The 26,899-nt window shown below is 38.6% G+C and overlaps 1 protein-coding gene across 1 annotated transcript in view; it reads left to right on the top strand.

Moving 5' to 3' along the window:
* The window catches only part of CNTN4 (contactin 4), a 966,700-nt gene that overhangs the window by 912,747 nt on the left and 27,054 nt on the right, over positions 1–26,899 (top strand). The window contains exons 15-16 of the mRNA XM_065935280.1: positions 20,970–21,145; positions 26,013–26,133. Coding sequence (XP_065791352.1) covers positions 20,970–21,145; positions 26,013–26,133 — 297 coding nt within the window. The remainder of the gene's footprint in view (positions 1–20,969; positions 21,146–26,012; positions 26,134–26,899) is intronic.

Genomic DNA, 26,899 nt, shown 5'->3' with positions numbered 1-26,899 from the left:
ATCTCAGCTGAGAATCCCTGCTTCTAAAACATGTCACAAATCCAAACCACAGGTTTGCTTGTCCGGATAGCAGTTTAAAAACAAAAACAAAAACAACCATGAATGTTTTTAAGACAAATTAAACCTTGCTTATTTAAAACAAAACAAAAACTCATTATTAATAGTTGTAACTTACTTGAAAACCTGAATGGCAACCAGGAATATCTGGGTGTCATTAGAGCAGCCTGCATAATTAAGTAGGTGCTTTATGCTACACATTTTTACCAGGCAAGTCTAATAACTTTGATTATCATTTAGCTGATTATTTCCCAAGTACCTATACTTGGCCACCCTCAATGGGCTTGCACATCACAGTTTCCGTTGGTGGCTGTCAAACCTATTAAACAGTCTGCTTTCTAGTCCTTGAAAAACAGATCGGTAAGCTCTGGGGTGATTCGTAAACTCGTAAGGTTTACAGAAGACTCCAGTCTGTGCTCAGTCTGACTAGGGTCAGAATTTGCCTTATGTTTTCTTCTGATGTCATTTGTCAAGGTGCACAGGTTGTTCTAAGAACCAGGTCATGATACTGCATGACAGTGCTGCTTGGCATGAATCGCTTAAAAACCTTGACTCGTTAGAAGTGGCCTGGGCTGTCTCTGTGGTTTTTCTACCACCAGAAAAGGGAAGATTTTCTTGTCTTCAGCCGAGATAAAACCATTGTTTGTTTTGTTTGTTTTCCAAACAAACCTGGTGCCCTCCACTTCTTCACACAATAAAATCAGATTTTAATTGTGTTAACAAAAAGAGAGGTAAGATAAACGAGGAGAAAATAGACTCCAATTGTTTCAAAAGTTTCTAAATCCTCAATTCACAGACCTAGCTGCTCAGTACAAAACAAATCTTAGTGAAAAGTAAATGTCTAAAATAAATCACGTGTCTAAAAGATTTCCAAAAGAGTAGTAATTTATAACCAAAATGGAGACTTGGAAACAAATATCAAATGTATAGATGCCTGATATTATCTAGATAAGTATATGGTTTTTCCAGTAGTCATGTATGGTTGTGAGAGTTGGACCATAAAAAAGTCTGAGCACTGAAGAATTGATGCTTTCAAACTAGGGTGCTTGAGAAGACTCTTGAGAGTCCCTTGGACAACAAGGAGATGAAATCAGTGAATTCTAAAGGAAATTAACCCTGAATATTCATTAGAACGACTGATGCTGAAGCTGAAACTCCACTTCTTTGGCCACCTGATGCAAAGAGCCAACTCATTGGAAAAGACCCTGATGCTGGGAAAGACTAAGGGCAGGAGGAGAAGAGGGAAACGGAGGATGATATGCTTGGGATGGCATCACCGAGTTAATGGACATGAGTTTGAGCAAACTCCAGGAGGTGTGGTGGACAAGGAAGTCTGGCATGCTGCAGTCCATCGGGCCACAAAGAGTTGAACACAACTGAATAACTGAACAACAACAACAAACACACTGAATATATTATATTCCATGAGTATATTTTGGCAGTTAAAGCTGCTGTGCCTGAAGTCAACGCCTGAATCTCAGTTCCCTGCCAGGAAGTGTGTAGGAGTGGGGAAGAGAGAATTTGCAGATTTAAGAACTTTTAAAAGAAATTCAATTATGGTCAGACTGAGCAGCAAGACCACTTAGGAAAACAAGAGCCACGCCTGTACAGTACAAGGTGAAATGACCTATATTCTGCTACCCTATGAGATATAAGCCCCAAACCCTGCACATAACTTGTTTAGGGCTTTGCAACCACACATAGGGAGGAATGTTCATGAGGAGGAAAAAAAAAAATTCTTTATAAGATGAACTTCCAAATCAAAATTAGAAAGACAGTGAGGAAATCTGCCACCATAAGAAATAGTTGGCAAATATAACTGTGGACTTTAAAAAAAAAAAAATGTATTCACAGCCTCAAAGTTGAAAGTTGTGTTTTATTCAGTGAAAATTTTTAGGATTTAAACCTGGAAGGCAGCATCTCAAGCAACCCTGAGAGAAATCCTCTGAGGAGGCAGTGGGGGTGGGGTAGCTTATTATTGAAGCTTTGCAGCAAGGGGCAGGTCATAGGCGCATCAAAAGATTATTGTTAATTAAGGAAAACCTGACATCTCAATTTAAGGAATTTAGTGCTTTTCTAAATATGGGAAGATGCAAGAGTCTGGGCTCACTGAAATCATTCCTTTGATATGCACTTCAGCTATCTGGAGCCAATGTGTTTTCACATCCTGTGTTTCCTTGGGACTCACCATAGAGAGTGACTGCAATCTGATGGCTGCTTGATGGTGGATATTCTTTTCCTTTGGTTTCCTCAGGCTGCCTAGCTCACCATATGTGGTGGCTACAATTGCTGATGACTGTGACATCATTGTTTACTGATAATGGCAGAAAATATTCCACTTCTCACAGCAAAGAGAATGCATACCCTCAAAAGTAGTATTAATGGAGCAATCTGAAAATAACTTTTAGCTAAGTAGTGTAGATTTCTCAAGGATATCTTTGCCCACTCCATCCTTCCTTCCTTTCTTCCCTACCTGAGTCCCTAACAGAATGGATTTCTAAAAAGTAAGTCAGGAAAAGCAAACAAACAAACTGGAAGCTATGCTGCTGTTTGTTTTGATAGCTGCTTTCAAATGTAGACCCAAAACTACCTAACAGAGAAAAAAAATTAGAATACTAATCCGTTTTTTTCTATTTAATAATAAATTAGTTTTTAAAAGTTTAATTAATTTTAAGTAATGCCTTGTTTTGGTGATAGAAATTTTATAAATGTATTGACTCAGATTTTCACATGGTGTAAAGAGCAGAACTCAGAGTGTTTCAGTTTTAGTAAAATGATTAACATTTTCTGTATTCATTTTTCTTCTAAAAAGTAGTGTAAAACTTTAATATTTAAATGGCATGTGCTCTGGAATTAGAGTTAGCCATCTTTTTAATTTATTTTTCTGTGGCATATTCACTTAAATAATTTTACATTTTGAATACTAAAGTGATCTAAATCCTGTCTTCCCTTCCACTGCTTTCCTCTCTCTTCCTATGATCCCTTCTCTTCCCAACACAAGAGGAGTCAGTACAGGCTGAGGATATAGGGTGGTGACAAGTGTTGGAGAGGGATGTGAAGGCATGTTTCTATATGTCCAGAATCCCTGGATGTGGGATGGTTGAGGCTAGGTGCAGAAGTGATGGGCAGAGGAGACAGTTGACAAAGTTTGGGGATTGATTACACCAAACAAGAAAGTTGATTAAGCAAATGCATGTTTTGAGGATAAAACATAGAAACAGTTACAGATGTATAACTTCATGTATTATACACATGTGTGTGTGCATGCTTAGGTTTTTGAATGAGAAGGACCAGAATCAATGAGCACAATAGTATCTACATCTTGGTTTCTCAAAACCATCCTCCACTGAAAAGAACCAATCCTCCATGGAGAAATTACCGATTTCATTCTAGAGCTATAGCACCATATAAGATGAGCCTGAACTTCTTATTGGGCCAAAAAGTAAGGAAACAAATGACAACAAAATGTCCCAAGCGCATAGGAAGCCAGCCTAAAAGAACTGGCCAAATGTGGACAATTTGAGCATCAAAAGAGATAGCAATAGTAATGTATTACAAGTCATTGAATACAATAAGAAGTCAAAAATAAATGAATGAATGAGAAAAGAAAGCTCTTTTTTAAAGTTGAATGTCATCTAATATATGTAGAAGAAGTGAGGAGATATAGACTTTTCATTTGGCAACATCAGAGAGCTGGTTGCTTCTGGCAGGAGTCTTCAATGGATCCTAAGGCTGGTGGATCGAGATTTGATGAATATAAATTTTTGGTGTACTTTTGGAATGAAAGTGAAAGTGTTAGTTGCTCAGTCATGTCTGACTCTTTGCAACCCCCATGGACTGACAGTAGCCTACCAGGCTTCTCTGTTCATGGAATTTTCCAGGCTAGAATACTGGAGTGGTTTGCCATTTCCTTCTCCAGGGGATCTTCCCAACCCAGGGATTGAACCTGGGTCTCCTGCGTTGCAGGCAGATTCTTTAGTATCTGAGCCACCAGGGAAGTCCCAATTTTGGAATAATCTCCCCAGAAAATTCTGATCAGTTGCAAGTTGCTAAATACAAGGTAGAGAAGCCAGGCGGGCACCAGCATGACCTAGTGATTAGAATTAACATGGTCATTGGTCAGTGTTGAGATGAGTGCATATCACATCACGCAGCTCCTGGTTTGACTCACTTTGAAGGTACTGCATAGCTTTTCAGTGTTGTTCCTACTGAAAATGCAGACCTGAGTTAGGTCATTAGGAAACATCAGATGAACCCTAGCTTGAGAGTCATCCTACAAAATGTAAGGTCTGTCCTCTTTTAAAATGTCGAGGATTTGAAAGACAGGGGAGAACAGAAAAAATGTCCTTACTTGACAGAGGCTAAGGAAGCTTGACAATGAAATGCAATGTTTACTCCTGAATAAGATCCTGAATCAAAAGATAAAGAGACATTACCGAGAAAGTTAGCAAATTTTGAATGGGATCTGAATTGCATAGTGGTGATGTCCCAGGGTTGATTACTTGGAAGTTGTGCTGGTTATTAGCAAAGTGTTCTTGTTTGGGGAAACACATACTGAAATGTTTTAGGGTGATGAGTTGTGACTGCTCTCAAAAGATTCAGAAAAAGACTAATGATAATAGGTAAATATAAATTATGGATATATATATATCTATTACATATCTATTATATATGAGAGAAAGAACAGGAAATAAGCAAATGCAATAAAATATTAACAGTGTAGGTGTCTGTGTGAACGTAAAGGAACTCTTTGTACTTTTCTGAAAACCTTTCTATAACTTTGAAATTATTTCTTTTTTATTTTATCTTTTTCCTTTTTTTAAATTTTTTTTATTTTTCCAATTATTCTTATTAGTTGGAGGCTAATTACTTTACAATATTGTAGTGGTTTTTGCCATACATTGACATGAATCAGCCATGGATTTACATGTGTTCCCCATCCTGAACCCCCCTCCCCATCCCATCCCTCTGGGTCATCCCAGCGCACCAGCCCTGAGCACTTGTCTCATGCATCCAACCTGGACTGGCGATCTGTTTCACACTTGATAATATACATGTTTCGATGCTGTTCTCTCAGATCATCCCACCCTCGCCAAAATAAATTATTTTTAAATAAATTACTTTCTAAAAGAGAGAAAAAGTCCTAAACATGGCCTTAAAGGCAAAAGTCCGCATGAGCACAGAGAGAGGGTCAGAGTTGGCACAATGAGTGAACACTTAGGTGGCTAATTTTTTCTGCTCTGCAGTCAACGTGTGCTGTGCTGTGTAGTCGCTCAGCTGTGTCTGACTTTTTGCAAACCTGTGGATTGTAACCCACCAGGTTCCTCTGTTCATGGGGATTCTCCAGACAAGAATACTGGAGTGGGTAGCCTATCCCTTCTCCAGGGGATCTTCCTGAATAGGAATCAAACCTGGGTCTCCTGCATTGCACGTAGATTCTTCACCAGCTGAGCTACCAGGGAAGCCCATCGTCAGTTTAAGTCATGATAAAAAATAAGAAATATAGCACAATAGCTTCCCAGTCTACATCACATCAAGGCTTAGGTCCTTACTTTTGTTAGTAACCAACACTGCCTTTTGTGGATCTTTACTCAATTAATCATTCACTCTCATGAGTAGGGACAGAGCTGAGCACCAAGGATTTATGAAAGTGTAAGATGTAGTCCCCAACGCCCAGGAATCTGATTTGTTGTTGTTCAGTCACTCAGTCCTGTCCGACTCTTTGCAACCCCATGGAGTGCAGCACGCAAGGCTTTCCTGTCCACCATCTCCCAGAGTTTGCTCAAACTCATGTGCATTGAGTCGGTGATGCCATCCAACCATCTCATCCTCTGTTGTCCCCTTCTCCTCCCACTTTCAATCTTTCCCAGCATCAGGGTCTTTTCCCATGAATCAGTTCTTCATATCAGGTGGCCAAAGAAGTGGAGCTTCAGCTTCAACATCAGTCCTTCCAATGAATATTCTGGACTGATTTCCTTTAGGTTTGACTGGTTTGATGTCCTTTCTGTCCAACAGACTCTCAAGAGTCTTCTCCAACATCACAGTTCAGTTCTTCAGCACTCAGCCTTCTTAATGGTCCAAATCTCATTTTCACACATGACTACTGGAAAAACCATAGCTTTGACTATATGGACCTTTGTCAGCAAAGTAATGTCTCTGCTTTTTAATATGCTGCCTAGGTTGGTCATAGCTATTCTTCCAAGAAGCAAGCATGTTTTAATTTCGTGACTGCAGTCACCATCTGCAGTGATTTTGGAGTCCAACAAAATTAAGTCTGTCACTGTTTCTTTGTTTCCCCATCTATTTGTCATGAAGTGATGGGATCCGAAACCACGATCTTTGTTTTTGGAATGGAGTTTTAAGGCAACTTTTTCACTCTCCTCTTTCACCTTCATCAAGAGGCTCTTTAGTTCTTCTTCACTTTCTGCTATGAGGGTGGTGTCATCTGCATATCTGAGGTTGTTGATATTTCTCCCATCAATCTTGATTCCAGCTTGTGCTTCATCCAGCCCACCATTTTGCATGATGTACTCTGCATATAAGTTAAATAAGTAGGGTGACAATATACAGCCTTGACATACTCCTTTCCCAATTTGGAACCAGGCCAGTGTTCTATATCCAGTTCTTCTTGACTTGCATACAGGTTTCTCATGAGGCAAGTCAGGTGGTCTGGTATTCCCATCTCTTTAAGAATTTTCCATGGTATATTGTGATCTACACAGTCAAAGGCTTTAGCATAGTCAATGTAACAGAATTAGAATCTGATGACAGGAAAGAAATACGATAGTGATATTCCACAACAATGCTCAAGCGTAATGCTGAAGAAGTAGAACAGACAGTTAATGCTGATAAGCTTTGAACAAGAAAAAGATCAGTCATGAGTAGAGTGGTCAGGAAGGCATTGGAAAGGTGGCTCTTTAGAGAGGCAATAGGGTTCACCTACCCTGGCTGGCTTCTGTGTAACCTGACAGAGCTGGATAGAGCCCACCTCCAGTTAAATACTTCTGGAAATGGTGATGCATATTCTCTGGAGGCAGCCCATTTTCCTGTTCATAAAATCAGATGATTTAGAAGGCTCTCCTTTTTACAGAGCCAAAGTATGCCTGTTTGTAGTTACCCTTTGCTTTCTACTTTGAGGCAACACAAAGTAACTCAATTCATCGGCTGCCTATAAACCCTTCACATATTTGCAGACGAGTTTCATGTCCCCTGTCGTTTCTCCTTTTCCTGTCACACATTTTCATTTATTTTAACTGTTACAAGTTTATTAGCTCCTTCACTAACCTGGGTGCAATAATGTGTTAGTGAATCCAAAGGATGTTCCTAGTAAGCTGTGGTCTCATTAATGCAAAGTATAATGGGATTTTTACCTCTCTAAGATGAATATCACATGCTATTTAGTACAGCCTAAGATTCCATTAGCTTCTTTCACAGCTGCATAGACCATTTTGAGACTGAAACGCTCAAGTTTTTTCCATGTGAACTGCCAACCCAGTTTTCCCCCAGCCTGAACCTCTATAGCTTATTTTTAGAAGTAAAGCTTTTTTGCTTTGCAACTTTGCATGCGGTTTGTGCTCAGTCCTGCCCAACTCTTTGTACCCCATAGAGTGTATCCCACCAGGCTCCTCTGACCATGGGATTTTTCCAGACACGAATACTGGATGAGTTGCCATTTCCTTCTCTACAGGATCTTTCCAACCCAGAGATAGAATCCACATCTCCTGCTTTGGCAGGAGGATGCTTTACCACTGCACCTCTTGGGTTTGCCTCTTTAGTTCATCCTGAAATAAAGAATTGGTCCAGTTTGAAATCACTGGGAATTTTGAGCCTCATTTCATGTTTGAATCCCTTTTTGATGTGTTTTATGCAAAATTAATGAAAAATAGTTCATCCAACACTTGTTTTATTTTTATTGAAAAAAAAATAGGACCAACTTGAGAGACCTTAAATTCATCTATAGAGATTCTTCCTCCGGGTTGATTGTGATCATTAATCAGTTGTCTTTTCTGTGGCCTTTAATGACTACCAAAAATAGTTTTCTATCCAATCCCCCTTAGTGTCATTTGAGGTAAGTTGACTGTCAGCTCTTTGGCTCTCATTTTTTAAAGAATCCCATTTTTAAAAAAAATATTTATTTTTAATTGACTAATGATTGCTTTACGATATTGGTTTGGTTTCTGTCATACATCAACATGAGTTAACCATCAATGTGTATTTTCCCTCTCCCTCTTGACTCTCCCTCCTACTTCCCACCCAAAAAAACCACTGTGTAAGAAATCCCATTTTTTTAAGTTTCCCTACAAAATTTAATATTAAAAAGAAGACATAATCTGACATTAGGCATCATCAAAACCATTACAGTCACAAACAATAAATGCTGGAGAGGGTGTGGAGGAAAGGGGACCCTCTTTACAATGTTGGTGGGATTGCAAATTGGTTTAACCACTATGGAGAACAATATGGCGATTGCTTAAAAAACTAGGAATAAAACTACCATATGACCCAGCAATCCCACGACTGGGCATAATGAAGCCATAATTGAAAAAGACATAAGTACCCCAATGTCCATTGCAACACTATTTACAATAAGTAGTACATGGAAACAACCTAGATGTCCTTCAACAGATGAATGGATAAGGAAGTTGTGGGGCATATATACAGTATAATATTACTCAGCTATCAAAAGGAGGCTTCCCTGGTGGCTCAGATGGCAAAGACTCTGCCTGCAATGTGGGAGATAAATAAACAGGAACAGGTTTGAGTCAGTCCTAATGAGATAGATGAACCTAGAGCCCAGGCAGAGTAAGTCAGAAAGAGAAGGACAAATACCACATATTAATGCATATATATGGAATCTAGGAAGATAGTACTGACGATCTTATATGCAGGGCAACAAGGAAACACAGACACAGTGTTTTGAACACAGCGGGGGAAGGAGAGGCAACAGACTGTTGGGCACAGTAGGGAAAGCAGAGAGTGGGCTGATTTGAAAGCATAGCATTGAAACATGCATATTACCATATGTAAAACAGATAGCCAGTGGGAGTTTTCTGCATGATGCGGGGAACGCAAAACCAGTGCTCTGTGACAACCTAGAGGGGTGGAAGGAGGAAGGAGGTGAGAGGGGGTACACAAGAGAGGGTACATATGTAAACCTATGACTAATTCATGATGATGTATGGCCAAAAAAAAAGCATCACAATATTGCACAGTAATTCTATAATTAAAAATAAAATAAATTTAAACATTATGATCAAGAAAGTCACTAACACAGGAAAATGTATACCTCCAAGGAAAGAAGATGACTAAAACGCATGCTAAACACTTTCCTGAGAGGCGCCAAGTGAAGATCTTGGCACGGGGAGGGAAATGTAAAGAAATTATATACTGAAATGAAAGGGTAGATACCGTATAAGGCAAACAACATCAAAATGGAATTCTTATTCTATAAACCGCAGACACTTGTTTTTACAGATATTAAAATCCCTAAATCCGAAAACTTTTCTTCTAGTAAAGTCAGAATATAATATGACTTGGTTCAGTTCAGTTCAATCACTCAGTCGTGTCTGATTCTTTGCGACCCCATAGACTGCAGCACATCAGGCCTCCCTGTCCATCACCAACTCCTGGAGTTTACTCAAGCTCATGCCAATTGAGTAAGTTATGCCATCCAACCATCTCATCCTCTGTCATCCCCTTCTCCTCCCACCTTCAATCTTTCCCAGCATCAGGGTCTTTCCAAAAGAGTCAGCTCTTCACATCAGGTGGCCAAAGTATTGGAGTTTCAGCTTCAACATCAGTCTTTCCAATGAATATTCAGGACTGATATCCTTTAGGATGGACTTTGGATCTCTTTGCAGTCCAAGGGATGCTCAAGCGTCTTCTCCAACACCACAGTTCAAAAGCATCAATTCTTTGGTGTTCAGCTTTCTTTCTAGTCCAACTATCACATCCATACATGAATGCTGGATAAACCATAGCTTTGACTACACAAATCTTTGTTGGCAATCTCTGCTTTTTAATATGCTGTCAAGTTTGGTCATAACTTTGCTTCCAAGCAGTAAGGGTCTTTTAATTTCATCGCTGCAGTCACCATCTGCAATGATTTTGGAGCCCAACAAAATAAACTCGGCCACTGTTTCCACTGTTTCCCCAACCATTTGCCATGAAGTGATGGGACCGGATGCCATGATTTCTGTTTTCTGAATGTTGAGCTTTAAACCAACTTTTTCACTCTCCCTTTTCACTTTCATCAAGAGGCTCTTTAGTTCCTCTTCACTTTCTGCCATAAGGGTGGTGTCATCTGCATATCTGAGATTATTGATATTTCTCCCGGCAATCTTGATTCCAGCTTGTGCTTCCGTCAGCCCAACGTTTTTCATGATGCACTCTGCATATAAGTTAAATAAGCAGGGTGACAATATACAGCCTTAACGTATTCCTTTTCCTATTTGGAACCAGTCTGTTGTTCCATGTCCAGTTCTAACTGTTGCCTCTTGACCTGCATACAGGTTTCTCAAGAGGCAAGTCAGATAGTCTGGTATTCCCATCTGTTTCAGAATTTTCCACAGTTTATTGTGATCCACACACTCAAAGGCTTTGGCATAGTCAATAAAGCAGAAATAGATGTTTTTCCGGAACTCTCTTGGCTTTTTTGATGATCCAGTGGATATTGGCAATTTGATCTCTGGTTCCTCTGCCTTTTTGAAAACCAGCTTGAGCATCTGGAAGTTCAAGGTTCACGTACTGTTGAAGCCTGGCTTGGAGAATTTTGAGCATTACTTTGCCAGCGTGTGAGATGAGTGCAGTTGTGCGGTCCTTTGAACATTCTTTGTCATTGCCTTTCTTTGGGATTGGAATGAAAACTGACCTTTTCCAGTCCTGTGGCCACTGCTGAGTTTTCCAAATTTGCTGGCACATTGAGTGCAGCGCTCTCACAGCATCATCTTTTAGGATCTGAAATAGCTCAATGGGAATTCCATCACCTCCACTAACTTTGTTCATAGTGATGCTTCCTAAGGCCCACTTGACTTCACATTCCAGGATGTCTGGCTCTAGGTGTGTGATCACACCATCATGATTATCTGGGTCATGAAGATCTTTTTTGTACAGTTCTTCTGTGTATTCTTGCCACCTCTTCTTAATATTCTGCTTCTGTTAGGTTCATGCCATTTCTGTCCTTTATTGAGCCCATCTTTGCATGAGATGTTCCCCTGGTATGTCTAATTTTCCTGAAGAGCTCTCTAGTCTTTCCCACTCTATTGTTTTCCTGTATTTCTTTGCATTGCTCACTGAGGAAGGCTTTCTATCTCTCCTTGCTATTCTTTGGAACTCTGCATTCAAATGGGTATATCTTTCCTTTTCTCCTTTGCTTTTCGCTTCTCTTCTTTACACAGCTATTTGCAAGGCCTCCTCAGACAGCCATTTTGGGTTTTTGTACTTTTTCTTGGGTATGGTCTTTCCCCCTATCTCCTGTACAATGTCATGGACTTCCATCCATAGTTCATCAGGCACTGTCTATCAGATCTAGTCCCTTAAATTTATTTCTCATTTCCACTGTATAATCATTAGGAATTTGATTTAGGTCATACCTGAATGGTCTAGTGGTTTTCCCTACTTTCTTCAACTTAAGTTTAAATTTGGCAATAAGGATTTCATGATCTGAGCCACAGTCAGCTCCCCATCTTGCTTTGCTGACTGTATAGAGCTTCTCCAATTTTGGCTGCAAAGATTATAATCAATCTGATTTCAGTGTTAACCATCTGGTGATGTCCATGTGTAGAGTCTTCTCTTGTGTTGTTGGAAGAGGGTATTTGCTATGACCAGTGAGTTCTCTTGGCAAAACTCTATTAGCCTTTGACCTGCTTCATTCTGTGCTCTATGGCCTAATTTGCCTGTTACTCCAGGTGTTTCTTGACTTCCTACTTTGCATTCCAGTCCCTTATAATGAAAAAGACATCCTTTTTGGGTGTTAGTTCTAGAAGGTCTTGTAGGCTTCATAGAACCATTCAACTTTAGCTTCTTTAGCATTACTGGTCGGGGCATAGACTTGGTTAATGTGTTATAATTTATGCATCCAATTGTATTTGTCATACTCCTCAGAACTGACCAATATTAGCATCTTGGAATATATGCAGTCAAAATTTTTTTAGAAAAATAATTGTTTCTGTAAAATAATACATGTTCTCATTAAGCAATTTGAGCAAAGCAAGAGTAAAATGGGATTTAACAGTTAAATTTAGCGAAAATTAATAGGAAAAGAAAGTACAGTGAGGGCAAAGTGTTCTTCAACATGAAAGAGAGATCGCTCAGTCGCGTCCAACTCTTTGCAACCCCATGGATTTATACAGTCCATGGAATTCTCCAGGCCATAATACTGGAGTGCGTAGCCTTTCCCTTCTCCAGGGGATCTTCCCAACCCAGGGGTCAAACCCAGATCTCCTGCATTGCAGGTGGATTCTTTACCAGCTGAGCCAGAAGGGAAGGCTAAGAATTCTGGAGGGGGTAGCCTACCCCTTCTCCAGAGGATCTTCCTGACCTAAGAACTGAACAGAGGTCTCCTGCATTGCAGATGGATTCTTTACCAACTGAGCTATCAGGGAAGCCCTATAAAAGAGATAATTTCCTTTAAATAAAATACTCTAAGAAATTACAAAAGACATTAAATTGTTACAGATTGCATTTTTATTACATGCTTTAAGTAAATTTTTTTTTTACATTTTTATTGATATGTAGTTGGTTTACGCCATGCCAATCTACCGTACAATGCCAATCTAGAAGTGAAGTGAATCAGTTATATATATATATATACACACACACACACACATATGCATTCTTTTCCATTATGATTTATTCCAAGAGACAGGATATGGTTCTCTGTGCTATAAAGTAGGAGTTCATTGTTTTTCCATTGTAACTATAATAGTTTACATCTACCAAACCCAAATTCCCAGTTCATCTCTCACTCCCTTCCTCCACTTGGCAATCACAAGTCTGTTCTCTATGTCTATAAGTCTAATTCCGTTTTGTAGATAGGTTCATATGTTCAATTTTTTAGACTCTATGTATAAGTTAACTTATGATATTTTCTTTTTCTGACTGACTTCACTTAGTATGATAATCCCTAGTTATAAGCATGTTGTTGCAAGTAACAGTATTTCATTCTTTTTCATGGCTGAGCAGTATTCCATTGTGTACATACACACACAGAGAGACATACAACACATCTTCTTTATCCATTTATGTCAGTGGACATTTAGGCTGTTTTCACAAGTTGCCTTTTGTAAATAGTGTTACTATGAACATAAAGGTACGTGTATCTTTTTGAATTACAGTTTTGTCTGGGTATATGTCCCAGAGTGGGATTGCTGGATCTTGTAGTAGTTCTGTTTTTAGTTTTCTGGAGAACCTCCATCTCTTATATCTATGTATACATACAGATACTGACATCTATATATACATATGGATACAAGCACATATATATATGTATATATATATACATACACATACATAGATTGCAATCTTATAAAATAGACAAGTCATACAGCTAGTAATATTAATAAGATCATACTATAACAGAGACAGAAAGCACAAAAAATGTCAAAACAAAGAAAACAAATAAAAACAATGATTAGCATAACTAGTTGTAATCTGGTCACAATAAACTGTCAAGTGCACAGGGGAGCCAGCTGAAGTAAAGCCAGATTTTTGAAGGATCAAATAGAGAGAAAAAGGTAAATATTTCATCTTTGTTTACAAAGGTGTGCTTTGTCAATTTGTTGATACGTTCTTCCTGATACCTACTTAAGTATATATCAACCCATACTTACTCATAGGCATTCATGTAGCCTCTTTCAACTCAAATTATTTCAAACATAACTCTCCAACTTGTTGCAGCTCTATCTAGTCATTTCTCCCAATTTCATAACAAAGAGACAGAAGCTTAATGCATTTATATAGACCAGTCAAAGCTGCTAGGAAGTCTCAATTTAATTTTTTTTTAGTGACCTTAGAAATCATTTAAAATCTCAACCATTCTTCCTGCTTCATCATATTCTGATTCCTTTGAGATGCCAAAGCATTGGAAGGAGTGTGCACTGATTTACATTCACAACAGTGTAGAAGAGTTCCTTTTTCTTCACACCCTCTCCAGCATTTATTTGTAGACTTTTTAAAGATGGCCATTCAAGCTAGTGTGAGGTGGTACTCACTGTATTTTTTATTTTAATTTCTTCAATAATTAGTAACATTGAGCATCTTTTCATGTGCCTACTGGCCACCTGTATGTCTTCTTTGGATGAATATCTGTTAAGATCTTCTGACCACTTTTCAGTTAGGTTGTATGTTTTGTTGTTGTTGAGCTGTATAAGCTATTTAGCATCATCGCATCAAATGTTTTCTTCCCTTCTGTAGGTAGTCTTTTCTGTGTTTTTGTTTTTATGGTTTCCTTTGTTGTGCAAAAGCTTGTAAGTTTTATTAGGTTCCATTTATTTTTGTTTTTAGTTCTGTTGCCTTGGGAGACTGATCTAAGAAAACATTGGTATGATTTTGTCAAAGAATGTTTTGCCCATGTTGTCTTCTAGAAGTTTTATGGTGTCATGTCTTATGTTTAAGTCTTTAAGCCATTTTGAGTTTATTTTTATGCATGTTATAAAGGTATGTTTTATCTTCATTGATTTACATTCATCTGTTCAAGTTTCTCATCACCACTTGCTGATGACTGTCTTTTTTCCCATTTTATAGTTTTGCTTCCTTTGTCAAAGATTAATTGACCATAGATATGTGGTTTTATTTCTGAACTCTATTGTGTTCCATTGATCTGTATGTCTGTTTTTGTACCAATACCACACTATTTTGACTTCTGTGACTTTGTCTTATTGTCTGAAGTCTGAAAGAGCCTCTTGCTATTTTTTCCTCAGGATTGCTTTGGCAATTCTTGGTCTTCTGTGGTTCCATATTAATTTTTTGATTATTTATTCTAATTCTGTGCAAAATGTCATGGATAATTTCACAGGGATCACATTAAATCTGTAGATTTCTTTGGGTAGCATTGCCATTTTAGCAAAATTAATTCATCTGATTGAAGAACATGAGATATCTTTCCGCTTAACTGAATCCTTATCAGTTTCCTTTATAATGTTTTATAGTTCTCACCGTATATAGTTCTTTTACCTCCTTGATCAGGTTTATTCCTCTTAGGCATTTTGTTTATTTTTTGATGTGATTTTAAAAGTATTGTTTTTTACTTTACCTTTCTGATATTTCATTGTTTGTGTGAAAGGAAGTATGCATCTAATCATTGACTTAATCATTAACACAGTGGTTAATAATTAAATCTCTCTCTCATGCTTCTTTTGATCTTTAGAATAAAGCACTTAGTTGACTTCTGTCCTCTCTATGTTATAGAAATCACTATAAAGCATAAAAGAATTTTTTTTTACTCTCTGATGGTTAAGCACTTGATAAATATATGTATATATTTTCAACATCAGTCCTCTGGAGTTCTGCATTTATTATTTTCCATGTGGTGAACCAAACAAAAGCTGGAAAGTTTTGGGGTATTGTTGGCCCTATTTTATTGTTGCTATTTAATTACATCCAAATCCAGAAATCAGTTCACATCTTGAGTTCTAATTGCCTTTGAGAGTTCTATGCACAGAACAATAGTTGGAGTGACTCTTCAGAACACAAGTTGTAAATATAGGTTCTTCCTGATCTTGATGAATTAAAACCAAAGGCGGGGAGACAGTTTTGTTTTGAAGACACCATCTGCTTATTTGTGTACAGTGTTTGTATTCAAATTTAAATAAATCAATCACATAAAGAGCATCTGAATTCACAACACGGAAAACCGGAGTACTGAACAAGCATACAATTTGAGAAAACCAAGAAACTAATGAGGTTTTGAACCTCTTTAGTTTAATCTTCTCTAGTCCCAGGGAGACCTCTCTGCTGTGTGTACAGTGCTTGACTTCCTTTGCATTGATTCTTGCTACTTCAGGGCTCAACTGTGAATCAGTGACAAGTGCTAAGGTAATGAATTAGCATCTGGTCATCACAGTAGCTGTACCAGCATACTCCTTAATTTAGAGAACTTTGGTCCTTGGTTAACAGGCAGTTGAGTTCAGCAATAATAATAAAATCTGTCCCAGACCACTGAATGTGCATAAAAGAATGAACATTTCTTTAGGTGGGAAAAAAAAAAGATGTCAGTTAAAAATGTAACCAGAATTACAGGTGATTCTAGGCTTTCAGGTAGGTGCCAACTCTGAGACGTTTTTGAGGACTTTAGCCTTGACATCTGACTCTGCACTCATCAGTGTGATGTGTAAGCTTATAGATAGAGTCAGCATTTGAGGTATAAAATCACCACTGCTTTTTTACCTAAGACAGTAACTTCATCATCTTGCAGTAAAGCCCTCTGAAACCATCTTCACCCCATGGCCTTCTCTGAATTTCTTCTGCGTTTAATGTCTTTGACTGACTACACATAATCAAGAGTGTAGATTGCTGTATTATGCCCTCAGCCTTGTTCCCTGGATCATTTGTGAATGGATATATCATGTTTTTAGCTGAATGAAGGGAGACAGCTTAGCACAACAGATAGTTCCTTAACCACTGATAGGCATCAGTTTCCCTCATCTGTTAAATAGGAATAATAGTATGTACTTGTTAAAAATAAATGAAACAATCCATGTCAAGCATATAACATGGTATCTAGAACGTGAACAGTTAGTTTTTTAGTTAGTTAGGCTCTGTTAGTTTTAGTTTTTTAGTTAGAAGTTAGACACAGTTTTTGGTTTTTTGTTTTTCTTTGTTGATTTATTTGGGCTTCCCAGGTGGCGCTAGTGGTAAAGAGTCCACCTGCCTACGCAGGAGATGCGGGTTCAATCCCTGGGTCGAGGAGGTCCTCTCGGAGGAGGAGATGGCAACCTGCTCCAGTGTTCTTGCCTGAAAACTATGGATGGAGGAGCCGGGTCTCAGAGTCAGACAAGAATGAGTTACCAAGCACAAGCATTTATTTATTTGACTGCTTTTGGTCCTAGTTGTAGCACATAGGATGTTTCATAATGGTGCATGGACTCTCTAGTTGTGTGTGGACTCCAGAGCACACAGGCTCAGTAGTTGCCTTGAGGCATGTGGGATCTTAGTTTTTAAACCGGAGATCAAACCTGCGTCCCCTGCATTATAAGGCCCATTCTTAACCACTGGACTGCCAGGGAAGCCCCTCAGTTAGTTTTTATGAAGAAGTTTTGTCATGGCTCTCTTGGTACTAGGACACTGTTATCCATATAACACATAAAGATTGCTTGGTAGATAGATCCACAAATGAATGAAGGTACATTAAAATGAAAATCTAAATTGCAAAATCAGTGGACAGCCATTTAAAATAGAATAAGATGACATCATGCCAAATACAAACCAGAGATGCATATAATTTTGTCCAGGAATTATGTGTTCCAGTCTTCATTTTATAGATGAATTTTTAAATTAAAAAATGATAAATGACACATTAAGTGAAATGGAATTATTTCTAGGTTTTCTGCTTAGCGTTATTCAAAGGTGATTTATTCTTAACTCCTTCCGTCATTAAAAAAAAAAATCTCTATCTCTACCTTTTCCTGTGGGTCAGTTAATCAATAGTAGATTTTGATTATGTGACTTGCAAAAGCCTCAGGTTTTGAAATAAGCAGTTGTCCTTCCCATTATCTCTTAGCTAGTGTGTGTTTTAGTCTCTCAGTTGCATCCAACTCTTTGCACCCCCCTGGACTGTAGCCCACCAGGCTCCTCTATCCATGGGAATTCTCCAGGCAAAAAACTCTTAGCTAGAAGTACCTGTTTTTCACTTCTGATTTCATGCATACCATGAAGTCACCAAGAGCATACCAATCTACTCGTCCTGAGCTTTACCTATTTTCAGAAAACAGCAAAAGTATACTCCTCCACTAGATTAGAATCCATTTATGGATGCTGGGAAAGATTGAAGGCAGGAAGAGAAGGGGACGACAGAGGATGAGATAGTTGGATGGCATCACTGACTCAATGGACTTGAGTTTGGGCAAGCTCCGGGAGTTGGTGATGGACAGGGAGGGCTGGCATGCTGCAGTCCACGGGGTCACAAAGAGTTGGACACAACTGAACGAGTGAACTGAACTGACTCAGTTCAGATGGACACAGACTCCTTCTTTAACAACCTGCGATGTTTGCTTTCCAAAGTAGTATAAAAGGGTAGAAAGTACTGTTTTGGATACTCTTTAAAGAGGAAATTTTAGTGAGTGGGTTGTTGGTTACAAAATTCTCCATTACAAAATTCTCAGCTGAGATTGTAATCTAGGAGGTACGTTCAGTAAATGTTTATGTGCTGCACAGCCTGTTAAACACAATCCTGTGAATGTGGAAGGGGATTAGTCGTCATTCTTTTACCGTCTCTCTTTGCTTTTGATTTGTCTTCTTTAGTGTGGTGCATTTGTTTGGTTTTGTTTGACTTTAAGGTTCAGTATAGAGAAATTTCAGGAATATGGCTGAATTCATAATTTCACTCTGTAGGCACTTGTATGACCTTTCAATTTAATTCACATTGCTTTTCACCATTTTACTCTCTGACATCAGTTATGAAATCCTATGTCAGTGAGAAAGTAATGCTCAAAATTCTCCAAACCAGGCTTCAGCAATACGTAAACCGTGAACTTCCAGATGTTCAAGCTGAATTTAGAAAAGGTGGAGGAAGCAGAGATCAAATTGCCAACATCTGCTGGATCATTGAAAAAGCAAGAGAGTTCCAGAAAAACATCTATTTCTGCTTTATTGACTATGCCAAAACCTTTGAGTGTGTGGATCACAATAAACAGTCGAAAATTCTGAAAGAGATAGGAATACCAGACCACCTGACCTGCCTCTTGAGAAACCTGTATGCAGGTCAGGAGGCACCAGTTAGAACTGGACATGGAACAACAGACTGGTTCCAAATAGGAAAAGGAGTACATTAAGGCTGTATATTGTCACCCTGCTTATTTAACTTATATGCAGAAATATCAATAGCCTCAGATATGCGGATGACACCACCCTTATGGCAAAAAGTGAAGAAGAACTGAAGATTCCCTTGATGAAAGTGAAAGAATAGAGTGAAAAAGTTGGCTTAAAGCTCAACATTCAGAAAACAAAGATCATGGCATCCAGTCCCATCACTTCATGACAAACATATGAGGAAACAGTGGCTGACTTTATATTTTTGGACTCCAAAATCACGTAAATGGTGGTTGCAGCCATGAAATTAAAAGACGCTTACTCCTTGGAAGGAAAATTATGACCAACCTAGGCAGCATATGAAAAAGCAGAGACATTACTTTGTCAACAATGGTCCATCTAGCCAAGGCTATGGTTTTTCCAATAGTCATTTATAGATGTGAGAGTTGCACTAGAAAGAAAGCTGAGCACCAAAGAATTGATGCTTTTGACCTGTGGTGTTGGAGAAGACTCTTGAGAGTCCTTTGGACTGCAAGGAGATCCAACCAGTCTGTCCTAAAGAAGATCAGTCCTGGGTGTTCATTGGGAGGACTGATGCTGAAGCTGAAACTCCAATACTCTGGCCAACTGATGCGAAGACCAGATTCATTGGAAAAGACCCTGATGCTGGCAAAGATTGAGGGCAGGAGGAGAAGGGGACGACAGAGGATGAGATGACTGGATGGCATCACCGACTCAATGGACATGGGTTTGGGTAGACTCCTGGAGTTGTTGAGGGACAGGGAGGCCTGGCGTGCTGTGGTTCATGGGGATGCAAAGAGTCAGACACGACTGAGTGATTGAACTGAACTGAACAAAACAGAAAGACCTATAGACATAGAAAACAGTCTTATCATTACCAAACGGGAAGGGTGGAGAGGGATACCTTGGGAGTTTGGAAGGAACATATACACATTGCTGTATATAAAATAAACAACAGGGACTTACAGTATGGCACAGGGAGCTCTATTCTGTATCTTGTAATAATAGTGGGAAAGAACCTGAGAAAGAATATATATGTATAGCTGAATCACTTTGCTATATATTTGCAACTAACATTTCATTTGAAACAACATTGTAAATCAACTATTCTTAAATAAGAAATAAGCTATACATACATATATATATACCATTTTGTCAGAGATATTCACTATAGCATTATTTATAATTATAATAAATTTGCTAAAATATTTACTAGTTTCAAAATGGTTGAAACAATTAACAGCCTATCATGCAGGTTATAAAAATTTGTGAATAAAATATAAGCCTGTATTATATTTAAGTAGAGAAAAAAGAGAAATATCATATATGTAGCATGCTTGCTATACTGCAAAACAAAACAACTGAAAATCGATGAATCCAAAAGACAGGGAGAAATTATACTAAAATGAAAATAGGAATTTTATCTGAACACTAAGAAACTAAGCATAATTTTGTTTTGCTTTGGTCCCTTCTTTCAGCTTCCCTGAATTTTCTGAATTTCCTATACTAAACATGTATCACTTTTATAGTAGAAAAAAGAAAAGCTTCCAATTAGCATGGTTTTTCCTGCTTGCACTCAGCTTTCTAGTGAAACTAGGGAGATATGAAAACCTTTTTGAAGAGGCAGTTTCAGAGCAGGCTGCAGAAGTAGGCCCCTCCATAAGTGTCTTAAGAGATGTAACCTCAGTGCTCCCCAGCTGAGTTCAGTTGCTCTGTGAAGGTTCACATTATGAGTGTTTTCATCTTTTCATATTAAAAATGACCTCCTGGCTTGAATCTGAGCTTCCCAGATGACTAAGGCTTGCCGGGTATAGCCTAAGAAAAAATAAAGCCAACCTCCTTAGTATTTCATCCTGCCCTTGAATTCTACATTTTATTTCTACTTATGCTTATAGGCTTTGTTGTTCTGTTTTGTTTTCACTCTCTAGATCCAACAAAGGTAATGGTACCTCCTTCTAGTATGGATGTCACTGTTGGAGAAAGTATTGTTCTGCCATGCCAGGTAACACACGATCACTCGCTCAACATCATATTCACTTGGTCATTTAATGGACGCCTGATAGACTTTGACAGAGATGGGGACCACTTTGAAAGAGTTGGAGGGGTAAGTATAAATATCAGATTATCTACAGTAAATGCAGCGTGCCCCTAAAGTGAGTCAAACAACTTGTGTAGACTAACTTGAAAGGAAATATAAAGTTATTCTTTGATGATTTTGTTTAAACACCTTAAAAAACTCTTGGTTAACGTCTGCTCTTTTTTGCATAAGTGTGGCCCTGCTTATTGAGTCACTTGTTTGCCAGTCCTTTTCTTAACCCTCTTAATCCTTAACCCTACAGGTTAGCTATTCGTTTCTGTATATGAATGAGAAAGCTCAGGGTCATGGGAGATACATGGCTTGCCTTGGCCTGATTGCTAATAAACTGCAGGTCTCAGCTTGAAACTTCAAATCCCAAATTCCTCTTCCCCATGGTGACCCATATGCCATGGAACTGAATTAATAAAATAGCTCGAGGACAGTTTACTCGTATGCTTTTAGACTGCTGACTAAACTCCCTTTGGCTCTTGTAGAATATTCATCATTGTGAGGTTAGGGCTCTCTTTCTTGAATCTGAAAGTCTGATCAGATTGTTTATTATCTCCAAATAATTTGAATTCTAGTGATTGAGTTTTCCAAAGGCCTTAATTATTTCCCATAAAAAATACATAGTACCATTGAACTCACACCAAGAAAACATTAGATTTGGAAACAGTTTGAATCTATGACAATCATTTTCAAGAATACTTTTTCTACCATAACGTAGCCCTACTTTCCTGTTAGTAATGAAGATTCCAGGGGGAAGGAATATATTGGGAGATTGGGATTGCCATATACACACTATTACATATAAAATATAACTGCTATATGTAAAACACTACTATATATAAACTAGATAACTAATAAGGACCTACTATATAGAACAGGGAAGTCTACTCAGTACTCTCTAGTGGCTTATATGGGAAGAAAATCTAAAAAAGAGTGGATATATGCATGCATAGCTGATTCACTTTGCTGCAAGTAAACACAACCTTGTAAATCAACTCTACTCCAATCCAAATTTTAAAACAGATTCATTCCAGCTGCCATTATCATGGAGGGGACTAATCAAAGACAGCAGAATATAAGCATGAGGCTATATTGAAAACACTCCCTTCCTCCATGCTCCAAAAGAAATCTGATTTGCCCATCTCATCTTATCCCCATCTCTTACATTGAGAATAAATGGACTAAAGCTTATAAATTATACATATGATATGTTGACCCTCAACATATTCTTCTCAAATATGGTGCTATTCCTATTATTTACATTCTTTCTGCCTTTCCCAAACAATACATCTCTACCAAATTACCAAACACCCAAAATAATTTCTGTAACTATTTTCTCAAGCCTCCCAAGGATTGTATATGACTGGTACCATTTTAAATGGATGAAAGAGAAGTTATTTCATTAAGCCAATGGATGACTTGAGTCTATTGATTGTCCCTTGGAACTCTGGTTGAGAAAACTGGTTAGATTTGCCATTATTAACCACTCTAGACCACCTTGAGATAGTTCAGCCTAATAACCTGGACCAAATAAAGAATGATATTAGCTATTTCACAACATCATTGAGGATACTAAATACCTTCAGGTCTAGAAACCTAAATAGCACAATGCCTACCACCAAAAATAGTATGTGAGGAATTTTAATGATTGTATTCACTGAAGGAAGAGTAATATTAGTTCTAATAACATGAGAGTATACATTGAGGAAACCTTCATGGATTAAACAGAATATTTATTTTCATAGTAAAACCAGTGTCTTGGGCAGGAGAGATAATAAAAATATTCTCTCAGGATGGCATAGGCAACAACCAATCAGAACAGCTGCCTGGGCTATCAAAATATAAATTCTGCCAGTAAGACAGATGTGAACCTTATGCTGAACCACAGAAAGGTGGGCTGAAGCACAGGTAGAGACACCCCCGATGGAGTCGGGACTGAGGACCACCTTTTGTAACGACCTCTGTCCATGGAATCTCTCTCAATAGCCTTTCGTATGGCAAGTGTTTGTGATACCAGTACTAAGTGCCAATCAATCATTGCTAAAGAATTAAGTGCAAGATTTGGGACATCATTGCAAATTGTGAGAGCTAAGTGTGTTAGCCACCAGGATCATTAATGTCTGTGGAGTTAGTGCTGGACAACAGAAGAGGTAAGGAAGCAATTCTGAAGTTAAGTCCATTTTGCAGTTTCTACTTGCCAGGTCAGTATGCTGCAAATGACATTTGGTAGAGCTAACCGATTGCAGTTTTTAGAAGAGTTATAATTTCATTGTCCTCTGGTCACCTCCAATAGTTCTGTCAGGAGCAGAGCAGACCACAGCATTGTGTGGCTTTCTATGGTAGGAATGTGAATGTAAATCTCAGTAAATAGTGTGGTCTGAATGACTTCAAAGGGAAAGAAAATTATTGTGGTCTCCTTCTGTGAGCCTCTTACCTCAATCCCGACTTTATATTTCTTTTCTTTGTTTCACTTTTACTTTAAAAACACACATAGGGAAAGTATACTCCAAACTACACAGTCACAAAATTCTGTTAATGGATACCTGTGCTCCGAAATCTCCAGGCTACCACTAGCTTCTTTGAGCTTCCAGCCCTTGTTGAATAAAACAAATTATTGATGTAGTGTAGCTATTTATTTTAAACTACTATGACTTTGTACCTTCACAACACACACTCCCTTATGAGGCATATTTTTTGTTTAAGTCTATGCTCAAAATCCTACTATGTGAAATGTCTTAGGTAAAGAAGTATTAATAGCCATGGTGATGATGATACCTTATTACTTGCAAAATGTCTAATCATTTATCAAGCATTTTCATATGTATCAGCTCTTTAATCCTCAGAATCTCTGAAATATGGTAGCAATTGTCCTATTTTACTAGCAATTATAAGACTTCACGAGTAAATAGTAGAATCTAAATGAGAATCCAAGTGTTATAAATTAAAAAAAAAAGATTTCAGGTTTAAAAAGAAAAGCACAACTCTTCTTGAATTAGATTTAATATTTTTGACATAATTTTTCCCAAAGAATACTGTCCATGGCCACCCCTAATACTAGTTTAAATTTACCCGTGCTTCACAGTTTTCAGGATTTCAATGCACATACAATCTCATCTGCTTCTCACAAGCTAGTGTCATAGGCAATGCATCCTTTTCTCTTGGGTTAATAAACTAAGGCCCAGAGACACACAGCAAGGATCAGCCCCAAACAGCTAAGTTTCAAAGCTTCTGCTCTCTCTTGACAACATGCTTTTGCACTTCTTCTAACCCAATTTGTAACTACTGGCAGGTCTATATCTTTCATTGCCCTGACTAAATATGTACTGAAATCAAGGATGAAACCAAGTACACATTAATTTAGAATAAGATCTTTCCAGATGACAGCACAGCATTCTAGTAAAGGATAGGGACTGCAGCCTGACCATGTTAGCTCATAGCCCGGCTCTGCCACTGACCAGCTAAGTGACTCCAGGAGTTTCCTCAACTGTATAGTAGGGATAACAAAAATGCCTACCTCACAGGACATGTCAGTACTCAGTATAATACATGCCTGCCAGATATTAAATACCACCAAGTATTATCCAATGTTATTGTCATCTGAAAGAATAACAATAGGGCCAAAATAACCTATGTTACCTTGCCATCCTTCAAGATTTAGAAATAAGCATAGCTTCCTAACTCTGAACCCTAGGATGTTCTCTTGCACAAGCAGCCATTCTCCAAACTTTTGATTAACAGAGCTATGAAACTCTTAAGGTGTAACTGTGTTTTTCAGTTTAACTGCCAGCTTTGTGATGGCCTATAACGGCATCTTCTCACATTTACTAAAAGTACTGTGCTGGTAAATGGCGTATAAATATTTCTAGGGCACCTCGATATCTATACCGGGCTATAATGAGTGCTATTCATCTGCTGATCAAACACACATTTGGCATTGGAAAGCAAATTAGCCCTGTTCTACACTAGGGGATGCAAGATTTCCTTGGAGAGTCTGCTCCTCATAATTCTTTAATTCAAACTGAGGAGCAATCAGAATGCTGGCTGTAAGACAGGGTTGTGCAGTAAAATACAGGTGCCTCCGAACATGGACTTGCCTCCCCTTTCCATATAAAGAGTTCCCAAGTACTGCAGTGCCATCAAAAGCTGTAGGTTGAGGGCGTATCTGAAGAAACCCATGGGACGAAATCAGCAGCCACTTTACATACATTTCCGTGCTTCCAAGGGAGCTCTCCTCAATGTTGTGTGGCAGCCTGGATGGGAGGGGAGCTTGAGGGCGAATGCATGCTAAATCGCCTCAGTCATGCCTGACTCTTTGTGGGCCTATGGTCTGTAGCCCATCAGGCTCCTCTGTCCATGAGATTCTCCAGGCCAGAATCCTGGGTTGTCATGCCTCCTCCAGGGGAACTTCCCGACGCGGGGATTTGAACCCAAGTCTCTTTATGTCTGCGGCATTACCAGGCGGGTTCTTTACCGCTAGTGCCACCTAGGGGAGAATGGATATATGTATATGTATGACAGTCTTCGCTGTTCTGAAACTATCACAGCATTGTTAATGGGCTGTACTCTAATATAAAATAAAAGCATTTTAAAATAAATAAATGCATTTGAAAAAATAAACAGCTTAAGTGCTTCCAACGTGGGTTACAAACTGCTCCAGAGACGCAAAGGCCAGACGCCTGAGGTCTCATCCGAGGTGTGTCCTGAGTACGTTGCTGTTATTACCTAACAGGCAGGCTCACGCATTTTTAATAGGCCATGGCTTGCATCACTAATGTTTTCATCAGCCAGTGTAAAATAAATCTATTAGTCACAGTGTCCTTCGTGTGATAATGATATTTAGAGCTCATTAAAAAGTAATTTTAGCCACTTTCCCCTACTTTATCAGCAGGATTCAGCTGGTGATTTGATGATCCGAAACATCCAGCTGAAGCATGCTGGGAAATATGTCTGCATGGTCCAAACAAGTGTCGACAGGCTGTCTGCCGCTGCCGACCTGATCGTGAGAGGTATGGGAATTGGGAGTTTCATTCTTAAAATACTTTTGTGATATCTACTCCTGTGCAGAGTTCTAAAAGCCTCAGTGGTTTAGAATTACCAGGAAAGAGTCAAAAGAAGGAAAACATTGTTAACGGTGTTAAGAGTCTACAGAAGTTTTGTGTACATCTGTTTCTCTCATAGGGGATCAGAAAGTGCAGAGCAAATCCACTTACTCTCTACTGAAAAGAACTCCTCTGAAGGCCCCAAGTGCCATGATTTACAGGGTTGGAGTTGATAGGACCTTCGAGAAAAACTGTAGATTAAGAAAAGCAAATGGCTGAAAGAAGGATCACACTGTGCCTTTTGCTCTTCGTCTAGGCTGAACCGAATCGGTATCTTAGATCACTGATCTAAGAGTGGCTTAAGTAAAATCGCCACCAATTTTCCCCAGGTTTTTCCCCCTTAAGTGATTGGTTCTGTCCAGTTTCTACAATCTGGCTTTAGAAGGAAAATACCTCCTGACTGCCTAGGTTGTAGTAAATTAGCAGGGAGTTGATGTCAGAACTGACATGTGTGAGATTCTCTTGCATCTGACGGACGAGACCTAACTTCAGCCTCATGGCTGTGAGTGACGTGGCTGACTGAGTCCTACCAAACCAACGTGTAAAGAGACAGTAAGTGAACTTTAAGAAATATTTTCAAATTAAAATTCAGTCTTTGTGAACCAGTATATCTATCTATCTATATCAGAATCAAACTGATGCTTGCTCAGGGGGTTGATGAAGTTAAGTGCAA

This window comes from Muntiacus reevesi, chromosome 4, assembly GCF_963930625.1.
Source record: "Muntiacus reevesi chromosome 4, mMunRee1.1, whole genome shotgun sequence".
NCBI classification, from domain to species: Eukaryota; Metazoa; Chordata; class Mammalia; order Artiodactyla; family Cervidae; genus Muntiacus; species Muntiacus reevesi.
The sequence above is the reverse complement of the archived record's forward strand: the minus strand, read 5'-3'. Positions and strand labels throughout refer to the sequence as shown.